This window comes from Solea solea, chromosome 6 (assembly GCF_958295425.1).
Source record: "Solea solea chromosome 6, fSolSol10.1, whole genome shotgun sequence".
NCBI classification, from domain to species: domain Eukaryota; kingdom Metazoa; phylum Chordata; class Actinopteri; order Pleuronectiformes; family Soleidae; genus Solea; species Solea solea.
Window position 1 is genome coordinate 22,610,099 of NC_081139.1, and position 12,827 is coordinate 22,622,925.

Consider the following 12,827-nt stretch of genomic DNA (forward strand, 5'->3'; position numbering starts at 1 on the left):
AGCCCCATAAGTCAGCGCTCAAAGAACACAAGGATACAAAAATGGTGGCCATTTCCTGGCTGTCACTGCTTCTGGAATAGAGAATGAGTTGGAATAAGTGCAACACTAGACTGACACAGACCCATGGCTCTTTGTGGACATGGAACATTGCAACTATGACCAGGTTCTAACAGATAAAATACCACAGATCACCCAACAGCAAGAGAAGTCAGTTAATAATCATTTTTATTTTCTTTAGAAAAAGAAACTATCACACCTTCATTTGGTTACTGTACAGTTTCTCTTCTCATAGTCACTCAGTCTGATAACAGGTTGTGATTTCATGCTGGAATACCAAACACCCTCCTACTAACGCACACAACTAGTACAACATGACAATATACAATTTTTTCTCTTTTTCCATTTTTGCATTTTTCATCCTTCTGATATTCTGGAGTGAAAAGCAATAGAAACCACTTCTATAAAAAAATGGAGACAGAGTAGAAATCCCTGACAATTTCGCTTAGAAAACGAGGGACGGGAGAATAAAGTTGGGAGTGGTGTGGTCCATAGTAACATGCACCGGGTGTGTCTCTGTGTGCGTGTCTAGTGTGTGTGCAGATTTTGGACAGCACCATAATTCACTATATATGTGTGAGTTTAAGAGGTTCCTTGCCCTACATGAGACAGAAAGATATGGTGGGGGAGGAGAGGAGAGAGAATGTAGGTCAGACTGTGGAGCATGCAGACCCCCTTTCACAGACATACTGGCATATATATATATGTGTGTGTGATATATATATACACACACACACACACACATATATGCTCTCTCGCTCTCAGAGGACAGAACTGCATGCATGTTCATCCATAGTCGGGACAGAGGACTGAAAGTGGAACACAGTTATTATAAGATTAAGGGATGTATCAAGTATGTCTCCCTGAGAAACACTTCTTTCTGCAGTACCATAAAACCCTACTTTGTCACTGACCCATCCTGTCAACTCACCTTCACCTCCCACAGAGGGAAGGAAATAAAAACAACCTTGGCTCATATTAAAACATGCTACTCTTCATTTTATCCCATGACACTTGTTGACTTGCACCACTCCTCCATTAGAATTAATGCACAAATGCTAACAACAGAACAACAGCTAACAACGGGGGTGGGGGGGTGGACAATGGACAGGTGAGATTCATAATAAACTTTTCCAAAGGACAACTTTCCTGGAAGTTGGCCCACATATGTGTGCACGTGTGCAGCGACTTTCGGCTCTCTGCCTCACACAAACCAGTTTGTGAAGTACTGAGTGTGGCGGACGGTGACACCTTTGTGACAAGAGTTCCTCTGGAGCTACGGTCCTCCCCATCCCCCACCTCGCTCCACTCAAATGTGGGAGCTGAGAGGAGGAGGATGGGGCTGTAAATAGGTTGCCCTATGCACCCTCTCAATGCCAGCACCACTAAGTGAAAGCACACACACACACACTCACTCACATTCAAGCACCAGGGTAAGATAGAAATCGGAGCTTAATTATAAAGTAAAGACTTATTGCTAAATAAAAAATTACTACATAATGCCAATCCCTCAATACCTGTACAAAGGCATTTACGTTATTTGTGTGAGGGATAACTTCATCAGTGTCAGGGCCCAAACACTACAGCATGATTTTCTTATTATCACTATAGCAATTGGTGTTTGCTGTGCAAATCTTTGTTTGCTAACTCTAACTTGATAAGAGTCATCTCTGTAGCCCTTTCAAGTGTCACTTGTATATAGAATAGCCCCAGAAAGGGCGGCGTGCCAAGTGTTTAGGGTGTGAAGTGAGGCAAGTGACAGTGCAGGTGTGCTTGAGTGTGTTTTACTAAAAACACAACACTCACGTGACGACACACACAGGTTCAAAACATTTGCTCATTTATGGAGTTGTCCACTCACACGAGGAAGGTTTTTCTTTTAAAAAAGCATTATCTAAATCAAACCACATCAGTTTGGATGTGTACAGAAACTCCACAGCCACTCGAGAAAATCCTCGGTATAAAAACTTTTTTAGAGTGTTTCTTTTAATCTCTCTCCCTCTCTGTTCAGCTAATATTAAAAACCAGAAACTGGGGTGTCGACACCTCTCAGTATAAAACAAATAAAAGAACAATCAAACAAATCAAAAAGTTAAAACCTAGGCTCCACTTTCTCCTACACTCTGACTCCTCCTGGGAAGTGCAGAGAAGGAGAGAGTGGATGGAGAGAGGAGATAAAACAACTCTCTCTCTCACTCTAGGAGACCAGCTTAGGTAGGACAGTACGAAGAGGTATGGCCTCCCCTGAATCTCCCAACATGTTGCTCCTCAGTTTGTTGTTGGCAGCAGTGGTGCCTAAGCCTGGCCCCCCTTTGGCCATGATAGAAGGGAAGGAGGTGCTGTGGTGCTCAGGGAGTCGTTTTACCACGGCCCCTTGGCTCTTCTCCTGTATCGGAGGCTTTGGCAGTCTCCGATACAGCCAAGGGTGCCTGAGGGCCTGGCTAGGGGTGAGACGAGATGAGGGGTCCCAGTCCAAACACTTCTTTATGAAGTCAGTAAAGGTGGGGTCCTCGCAGCCCTTGAGAGCAGCACTCCATTCCTTGCTACCAGGAGGGCCTCTCATCTTCCCACGACGGGAGCGAGAACCCGTCAGCACAGTGGCCCCCGTGGGAAGGGTGTTGACGCCACAGTAGCGAGGGTGGCCCTTTGAGTTGATGAAGTTCTTTGCCCTTTTGGCCTGCTCCAGAACCTTCTGCGGAGGCATACCCAGAAGCTCCATGACGCAGGCCAGCTGGTCGCCCTCGTCTTCACCGGGGAACATAGGGTAGCCAGTGAGCAACTCTGTCAGTATGCAGCCGAAGCTCCACATGTCAATAGGAAGGCCATAACGTGAACCGAGTATAACCTCCGGAGCCCGATAGAACCGAGACTGGATGTAGGTGTAAACGCGCTGGTGTTCGAAACAGCTGGAGCCAAAGTCAATTACCTGAGAGATCAAAGAAAGAAATGCATAAATGAACATCCACATCAGAGGTCCAACAGTAGTTGTAGGGTTTGCAGATACATTGGACAGGAGTCTTACCTTGATGCCGCTACGTCCCTGCTGTTTGAGCAGGATGTTCTCTGGCTTGAGGTCACAGTGGATAATTCTGTGTCGGCTCAGGGCCTCCAGGCACTGCAGGATGGAGTGTGCAAACTTTCTGACCAGTGGCAGGCTGAAGCCCTGGAACTTGTTGCGCTTGATAAGCTCATATAGGTTCATGCTCAGCAGCTCAAAGGTCATACAGATGTGATTGCGGAACGTGAAGTTTTCAAGCATGTGGACAACGTTCATGGTGCCGTTTCGATCCTGCTTGCGCAAGTGCTCCAGGATGCGGATCTCCTCCTGCGCCTGCCGATGGAAACGCTTCTCGTTACGCACCATTTTCAAGGCCAAGTGTTGCTGCAGCTTGTGATCGTATACCTTGGCCACCTGGCCAAAACTTCCCTTACCGATAATCTGAAAAGGACAAACAATCACAAGATAAGAATCTGACTGAGGTATAAATTCAATTAATAATTATTTATAATAGCAAAGTATACGCCTCTGACCTTAAGAAACTCATAACGGTAGGCAAGGTGGTCATGAGGGACGTGAATGTAACCACCCTGCTCATCATCATAGCCACAGTTGTTGTTGCCACCAGCAACAGCGGGCCTCTTCTTGGCATTGGGTCCCACAAAGTAGATGTCGGGGTAGGAGTGAATCTCTGACTGCTCCAAGGTGGTCAGTTGAGATCGGTACAGTCTCAGAGCCTGGTCAGGAGTGAGTGGGCCACACAGCTTCCCACTGTTCCCTCCACTCCCAACTCCCTGTGATTCTGTGGAGCCCTTGGTGGATTCAGTGCTGTCATAAACACACAAGTTGTGTTATATTTTTTCACACGCATATTTCTTCTTACATTTTAAGCAGCAACTACACAAGCTTTGAGATGCATTTTTAAGTGAAACACATCTGTGTGTTTCCTCACCTCTCTACACTGTGCTCTTTGGACACATTGGGGACCATTGCAGTTTTACTGGGCGTCTGTCCGGTGGTCCCACTGTTCTGGGTGGATGCTGTGGTTATAGCATTTATCTTGCGGTTGTTGGTCGAGTCTTCGTACAGGTACTTGACCTTCAGCTGGCCACCTCGCACAGTTACCTGATCCCTCAAGACAGTCTTGTTACTGACAACCTTCAAGACAGAAGAGACAGACATGTAATGAGAAGCTTTAGAAAATACATGGGTATACACTCTCCTGTAGCTTGTGCAGTCCGGTTGCTTTTCTGCCATTTTCTCTTTGGAGCTCATCCTACAGTATTGGGAGTACATATTTTTGCGACACCACCGTAAACATCCATCCATCGCCTACTGCTTTTTCCTTATTGTTGTATAAGCTCACTGCTGACCTCGCAAGACCTCCTGATTCTAAGGACTCTGTGCTGGCGGCCCTGATCTTGTAAGGCTGGTTTTCCGCTGACAGGCAGTAGGGGAGTGGAGACAGCCCCCAATCTCCACACAAAAGCCACTTAACCATCAGCAATGAAGCTCAGAAGCTTTTAAATTAGGGTAAAACTCCCACATGGTCCCACTTTGAACAACACAACTAGCAAATTAAACAAGTTTAATCAGAGGACACAAGGGAGAGGACAAGATGGAGGTTCTGTAGAAGAACCAAGAAGCCCAAAGCAGATTTGACTGTTCTACATTCTGTGCCTTTTTATGTGCAATTTAAATGCACAACATAAATGTTAGAAACAATTCATCAGTTCCCATCCTTGCATTAGACTATAGTAGTTATTATTTTTGATGGTACCTCATATGGTAATGTTTGTTTCAAATCTATAACACTGAAAATATTGAACTGAATCTTCAAAAAAAATCACAACCGGATATTTTACCCTAAGTGCTAGTCTTTTGCTTTTAAATGAGTGTCTTTGGGATGCATCATATCAGTATTAAAATAGAGTTGAGAAACAGACTTTTGTTTCAGCTAATTTTTTGGAAAAAAACTGAAACTTTTCAGACCCATTTAAATGTCACAGCACATACTGTGCCATCACTGGCAATCATCATACAGTATATCATCACACAAGGGAACTCCCAATGATGTCATCATTGTTTACTGTGCAAAGGTAAAATAAATATGGCGCTGACACCAAAGAAACCCTAGCAGAGATGCATATAGCAGTGGATGAACCAGCACAACTGGATCCTTTGTCGAAACAACAGATCCACCCCAACTCAAACAGTCGCGAAACAACCCACCCTGCATGTTTGTTTGCTAGTTGGTCGCAAAGAGGTAATCATCTTGTACTTACTGAAAGGTCAGTTTAACTTGACTTGAATATTATTCAGATGGGGGGGTTCATTATGACATATATAATGGTGTATCAAATAAATAGTGGTAATTGCATTTATAAACATTATAAGTGACAGAAATTCTTCTTTGAGAGGACCTAAAGAGCTAGAAGAGTTCATGAAAAGCTCTAGAGTTTTGCTTTTGCTTGCAAGTAAACAGCTTTGTTTCAGCAAACCCAGGAATTCTTTTCCGCTTTGCTCTCCGTCTCTCCCTCTTTTCTTTCTCACAGGCAAAGAGAACCATCCACATGATTATGGAGCACAGGGGAAAACACAGTCATTAAAGTTTGATTATACTCTTAAACTGTAGAAGCACTGTCGCTGTTAATAAAACACACCGACATAAACCCAGCATTGCCTTCCTATTTCTGGAAGGCAAATTAACTGGCTCTCATGGCACAGTGGTCTCACCCATTATGGGGGGGGGGGGGGAATGTTTGGCCTTGATAATTTCTTTACTCCCATTGATTTTGTGGCGTTGTCTGTCCTGTAGGCACAGCTGAGCCGGTCTGTGGCTTAACCCGTGTCAGCTGATAACGACAACACAACAAGAACCATACATTAAAAGTAGGTGTTGACATGTTCTACTGAAGGAAGATTCAGGTCAGCGTGTTTACATTTTAAGAGCATGTCTTAAAATAGAGGTGGAATGCAGGATGGGTTTCCATACATGTAACCATATAACTTATTACAACAACCTTACTGTTAACCCAGAGTTTCATGCAGCTGTTTCCCCGAGGCTGTGATACAAACACAGCGAATATCATTGATTTGGCCTCTTCACCAAAATACACAGAGACACAAATGCTGGCATAAGCAACATCAAAAAAAATCAAAGTTTTCTACATGTGGAGCATTAACTGTGTTGGATTACTGGCAGACCAGAATGGGACTACTACTGGGGGGGTAGTATGCCAAAATAAAAGTGGCAAATGATGTAAACAAAAACCAATGTGAATCACCTTTAACATGGCTAATGCTGTGGATTTAAAGTCCTCTGTGTGCAAATCTGCATGGAACAACAGATGGAGAAGAGCTAATCTCTTAGCTGACAGAAACACCCAAGTGCGCTTTTCACCCGCCCCTCAGCGATCACTCAATGTAGGAGATGCATAGATGTTTTGTCCAACACATCTGCACGTCCTAGTTCACGGATAATCAAAAAACTCACATGTTGACGTGCTGAGCTGAGCTGCCCGCCCCGCTGTACCTTTTTATTGTTTATTGCATTATGGCTTGGAGCCAAGTGCTACGACATTTCTTTAGTAGTTTGCCCCTCGTCTAACATTGTCCGGGGACGATCATTGCTTCACTAGAGCACGGGGAAACTTTTGAGTGTATGCGCTGAACTGGGACGAGCTAATGTCACTCACATTCAACAGAGGATGTTACCTCTGTGAGCGTGGCAAAGGAAGAAGGACGGGACTAGAATAGAAAACTCGGCCTAACCTCTGAGCATACTCACTGATGAGAGATTATACGAGACAGAAGAGGAGCTGATTAGTGATTTTGTTTGTGGGTCACATTTTCAAGCCCAATAAATCTTTACAATGCATCAAACCAGCCATTTTCCCTCTAATGGTGTGAGAGGCCATAGAGTATCACAGACAGTGTGTGTGCATTTTCAGCCTAATGGCCTTTTTCAGAAAGGCTACCACAGCATGATAGTGGCTGTGGTTGTTAGAGTTGTTCTTGTTTGCAAGTCTAAATTGCCATTCAACTTATAAAAGATATAAAAACTAAAACAGTATATGCATTGTTTGGCAAACAAGTGACTTACAATAATTTCCACTGAAGCATGGAAAATAGACACATGCTCTGACTGGTTCTTTTGTTATATGTTAAGAAAAAGAGGACAGCGGTAAAATCCACTGATGGGGAATTTTCTGCGCTTTCAAATTACAGATGCTCACAAGGCTGGTAATCGCTATTAAGCCAATGTATTTACACTGGACACAAAATGGCTACTTCGTGTAATACAGTCATACATTGTTGCATCTCCTCAGGCAGTCAATCAATATCACTCACATCACATCATTCTAACTGAAGAGTACAACACAACCGAGGGGCACAACTGATAAGACACGTGATAGTAAGAGAGAGGAAATCAAAAAGCCCTCCTCAATCAGCCTGGTTCCTCAGGAGTAACAGGGGAATCTCTCCCTGAAGAACAGGATGTTGGGAGACAAAATGTGCTCCGGCAAAGGAAATAGGGCTGTAGTTGGCTTTGTGCGGATGTTTGTGTGTATACTTACTGTGTGTTTGGGCATCGGTGGCAGCCCAGACGGACTGTTTGTATCTCCTTCGTCTTTGAGGATATGGTCAGTCCTCATGTACGAGTCATACAGGCCGTCACCGTGGCGTGCTGACGGGACAGAGACAAACAAATTAATCAGTGTGATAATGTGGAACCGTCAAGTCTGCAACAAAGATGGACTCAAGGATAAAAAAGCAAATCTAATCTTTACCATAAAGGCACACAATCGCTTGTTTGTTTAAATCAAGCAAAGTCCAATTGATTATTTCTCCAACTGATCAGTGACCTAGGGTCCAACAAATCTGTAGACATTGCCCCAAGCAGGTCTGTCATACTACACTGCTCTCTGTGGATCGGTGGACATGCATGGTATTTGCTTTAACACTGTTAAAAGACCGTCAATTTATTGCAGTCAATACATTGAATCCAAGGCCATGGCTCCGACCTGACCAGCTTAGGTAGGGCTTAGGGTCTTGGATCGCTAGCACTGCAAGTGGTATTATTGGCCTAATGGGGGTAACAGATGCCTCTGTGACGACAGCATCTTTCCGTCTGCCCATCTGTCCATTCAGGCCGAGTCATGTAGTCCACACACCAGGTGTGCTCAGAAATAGAGCTCATATGTAGAGATGTGGGTGCCTGTCATTCAATAGAGCTGTGTGGGTGTGTGTTCACCTTTAGTGGCATCAAGCCAAATGTGAGATGATACAGAGAAGAGAAAGACAAAGGGAGCACTTGGGACTAAAAGGGGAACCATGTTTCTCAAATGGCAAACCCTCATCAACCTGCTGTTGCAGCACTTTACTTGTGCATAGGTTACCAGTAAAAGCGACCAGTATGATCTCTGATAGTTTGAAGATACAGGTTGTTGAGTTAGCTTATTAGCAAAAAACAAAAACAGTGAAAGGCAGGATTGGGGTTTTCTAAACCTAGCCACTCAGACTGTTAAAGCCATGTGCTTGATGCGTCAGAGCCTATGTCCCTTGCGCTAGCACATCCACAGAGCAGCTCCAAGACAGATTATACTTGCTGCCTGGATACAGACGCATTACACCTGAACAGCACAGCAAACAGAGGAATTAGGACTCCACACACAATATTAGGCAAGCATAGACCCCATTAGCCTGAAGCAAACTTCTAATCACTCAGTGGGGGCTCTGCACTTTCGGCAAAGTATCTGACACCGTTGTTGTCTGAGCAAAGTTTCTCACAGGAAAACAAAATTAAACACAGCAGCCCACACTTCAAAGTAACCAAACATCCAGTCTTTACGTCCAGCTGGTGTTCAGCTCTCCCCTTTGCGGAAAAAAACCCTCTGCTGCGCACAGCAACGACTGGGGGAACAAGGTTCAAGGAATCAGGCATGCAGCAGATCATGCGTCATAAAACGTGTCAGTGGGAGATTGGCAAAGTAAAGAGACATAGTCTTTTGTCCTACCCGTGACAAATTGTCTCGTTGCCAATATCTCTGTACAATGTACAGAATATGGTACACGTGACTGGGGCACAAGAGCAATTGTTAAGTTTCACAGAGCTCAAAGTTTATTCGACACGGCACAAATGTGGTCTGTGGAAATGCACATGTCATGCAAAAACAAAAATATGGGTCACGGTGCTAATAAAGTCATATAACAATCTGATTATCGGACTTTTATCGTAAAACAAAGTAGTGCTTTCTGGAAGTCTCTCAAAATAGACGGAAGTCTTGTGATTTATGGGGGGTTTCAATAAAGAACAAAAATAGGTTTACAACTCGTGTCTGGTGAAATTTTCACAACACTGGGACATTAGATACACGTCCTTTGCCTGTCCACAGATTGACACACAGTAACATTTGAAATACATTTGCATACATCTGTACACTTGTTGACACTTTTAACAACATGCTTATATTCCAATTGAATTGATATATATATATATACACACACACACACACACATTACATATATACATACATACATATACATGTATATATATATATATATATATATATATATAGATATACACACGCATATACACATATGTTTATGTATCAGTCTTGTCTTCATTAAATGATCACGAGTTACTCAACATATTCACAATGACTGTCAAATTTTGAATTTTGCATCTTTCTCTCACACATTGTCTTATCCAGTTGTGATCTTTCCAGTGATAGTTTGTGCTTTTTGTGATTATGTGTTATTTACCAGGCTAAAATCAGATTCCCACTATAGGCACAATTAATTTGGTTGATGATGAAACCAAGAATAAACGTGTTAATCAAAGCAAATGTATGGCATGTATTGTTTCTTTAAATGCAAAGTATGGGTGGGGGGGAACAATGCCTGGCTCATTAACAAACAAGCATGCTTAGAACAAAAACAAAGACAGTGAGCACTTCAACAACAAGGAAACAGAAGGAAATGACAAAGAGTGCAACTCTTTGTCAACGTTATAGTTACCTGTTGCTATTGGCCCCTCCGGTTTTCTGCTTATTATCATCATTTTTGAGATGAATATGTGATGCCAGCATCCGAAGAGGAAAAAAAGAATACAAAAGTGGAAAACGAGTGTTCACACTACGACAGCACGTCGCAAACTTTGCTGACTTTGTTGTTCTTGGCTAATGATAGCAGCCCTAGTACATTTGAGTTGCGGTTTTGACTCAACTATTTTTGCTTCTTTTATGGCTTTGTATCTGTAGTTTATCCTTGGATTTGTTAAAAAAAAAACGTTGTTGTGTATTCAGCGTGCTGCGCTCACAGTCGCCCTGGCTAACATCAGCCTTGTGGACGCCGTTTGAAAAACCTGAGCAGGCGGTGGTGGGGGTCGTTTCTCGCTGCTAGCTAGCCAGCTAGCCCGCACAGCCACAAAAACAGTCCTTCGTCCGGGCGCCGCTCCCTCTGTTAAAAATAGTGTGAGTCCAAATATTACACTTTGGTGGTCTGACCCTTGTGCCCCTCGCCTTTCTCTGTCGGTGCAGTGAGTCGATCCAGTGCACCATTCCCGTGCTATTCCCGGTTAGCTGACTTTGTAGCTAGCAAACGGCGATGCTACCACTCGGTGAAGACCCAAGGACGGTGTCCTCCTTCGGGGCAGCTTAGGGCTGCTTCGCTGGTCTTTTTTTTTTGTGGGGGGCGGCTAGCCTAAATGGGCTAGCTCCCTAGCTGTGTTGATGCCCCATGTTGGCTGCAGGAACATTCGGAGCATCCCTCTCGAGTAGAATAGGTTCACCTGGACTCTGTGCGATAAGACGGCGACGTGTAATTCCCTCTTCTTCGCTGTCGGAGTATCTTATTCGACGCAGCTGTGAGTTGTTGCTAAGGGCGTCTTCACTGAGCCCGTGGTCAGCAGGCAAACAGAGGGAGGTCGCAGGGCGGCGCTTAGCATCCATACAATAAGCAGAAGGGCGACACACAGCGGCCAACAGCTGCTCTGCAGGGGCGAAATTTAAAAGGGCACCTACTGTGCACTGGTGGGGCAGACACTACTAGTACACTTAAGGCAGGGTTGTTCAAAATGATTTTCCACTAGGAAACTCTGCATGTTCTCCGCGTGTGTGCGTGGGTTTTCTACAGTTATCAAACTTGAGTGTTTTGACACTGTGGGAAACTGAGTGACCTTGATGGAGGTTTGTGCTCCCTGAGTACTTTCACATGTTTATTTTTAAGCTTGAGATTGAAGGGGCTATAGGTGAAGTTAAAACATATTGATCAGCTAACTAACAACTATTTTGATTACACTTAATATTTACTGGGAATTGCTTTCTTTCTTCATCTTCGCTTAGAGTAAACAGTATTTGGACTTTAGAGAGTGCACCATTTTCTGACATATAATTAATTAAACTGATATATGCATCGATTCATCACGAAAACAATGTGCAGATGATGGGATGCTGGAAACAGCAACCTGAGGACTAAGAAGACCTGTCTTCGGGCCCACACAGTGCTGGCTGCTCACTTTGCATACCCTGTTAGGAAAGCTGAACCGTGGATTGAAACTGGAGAGGATATGGAGATCTATACAGGTCTAGATATAGTTAGGGGCAGGGCAGAGGACAGACGAAGTGAGAGCAGCAAGGCATGAGAGGGGGAACAGGCTAAATTCAGACAGTGATACATGCTGGGCAGAGGGTGATGCTAATCTTGGCGCTTTCTAGGAGGTGAGAAGAGGGGTCTGTCTATATTTGCTGCCATAAATAAGCATACTGACACAGTTTTAGGTGGTCCTCTGGGCAGCAGCCAAGATTTAAGGCCAGCTCGGCCATGCAGAATATTCTTAGACGGTGCTGTATAAAGAGAGTAGGGTGACAATGCCTATAAACTGATCTGCTTATTGCACTTGCCTCTGTGTGTGGACTCTAATCACAGCCAACAATTTACAACCACAGCAAAAGATGGGACCAGGTGCAAAGCTATACCTATAGGTCCCTGCAGGGGTTGGGAGGGTTCTTGCTCTACATGGTCTGTCAGTCAGTGACAGACACTAACACCTGTGGGGTTTATTAGTCTCACACCTTATTTTGAAGGTCCTTTGAGAACAGAGCAAGACGTAACACGGTCACATCACAAAGAGATTTAAGAAATCATGCACATCTATTTGGGAAATTAATACACAGCTAATTATCTGCATGGTGAGGATATAGTACTACTTGCAGTTTGTGTGCTCTATTGCCCCCTGGTGGTGGATTGCAGTACATGCTCCTGAACAACTGTTCTCTTCAGAAAACAAACAAATTATGGATGTGATGCCACAAACAATTAAAAACAGGTTTTAATGTGTAAATGGTGATGATGCAGTAGTAGTACTGCTGTTATCCGTAGTCACTGCACATTTTACTTTAACGGGTGTATTTGTCAGGAACACAACATCAATAAATATGCCTGTGTTATCGACTTTATTTTTGAATGCGGAAGAAACTAAGGGTCCGAATTCCTGTTTATGTGCGACACTTCCAGTATCGGTTTTCTCGACAAACAAAGTTTGTTCACTGCTTTACGTCCACATCACCGTCTTATTTGTGGCTGATGATTAAAACATTCTCGCTCCTTAAAGCCTTTCGTTTAAACCAACTGCCGTTATATCAACCCCTGATAGCTGTTTTCTAGAAGTGATATTATCTGTCAAAGTTGTTGTCCTGTCTGCAGCGTAAAGCTACACAACTACTGACCGGAAATGACAAACAGGAAGTCTCTAACATAAATAACGGCG

The 12,827-nt window shown here is 43.8% G+C and overlaps 2 protein-coding genes across 2 annotated transcripts in view; both read right to left on the reverse strand.

Moving 5' to 3' along the window:
- The window catches only part of rassf5 (Ras association domain family member 5), a 97,625-nt gene that overhangs the window by 48,225 nt on the left and 36,573 nt on the right, over positions 1-12,827 (reverse strand). The window lies entirely within an intron of this gene.
- On the reverse strand, positions 209-10,974 carry dyrk3 (dual specificity tyrosine phosphorylation regulated kinase 3). The gene is made up of 6 exons (XM_058631916.1): positions 10,079-10,974; positions 7,636-7,745; positions 4,008-4,213; positions 3,589-3,883; positions 3,080-3,496; positions 209-2,983 (listed from the first exon to the last, which is right to left on the reverse strand). Exons 1-6 carry the CDS (start codon positions 10,119-10,121, stop codon positions 2,255-2,257), a joined length of 1,800 nt encoding a protein of 599 aa, XP_058487899.1. The 5' UTR covers positions 10,122-10,974; the 3' UTR covers positions 209-2,254.

Excerpts from the sequence above, each read along its gene's own strand:
- dyrk3 (XM_058631916.1), bottom strand. The coding sequence starts at position 10,121 with ATGATGATAATAAGCAGAAAACCGGAGGGGCCAATAGCAACAG. Across the intron at positions 7,746-10,078 it reads GGAGGGGCCAATAGCAACAG|CACGCCACGGTGACGGCCTG; the intron begins GTAACTATAACG and ends CTGTCCCGTCAG. Across the intron at positions 4,214-7,635 it reads CACCGATGCCCAAACACACA|GTTGTCAGTAACAAGACTGT; the intron begins GTAAGTATACAC and ends TCTGTCTTGAAG.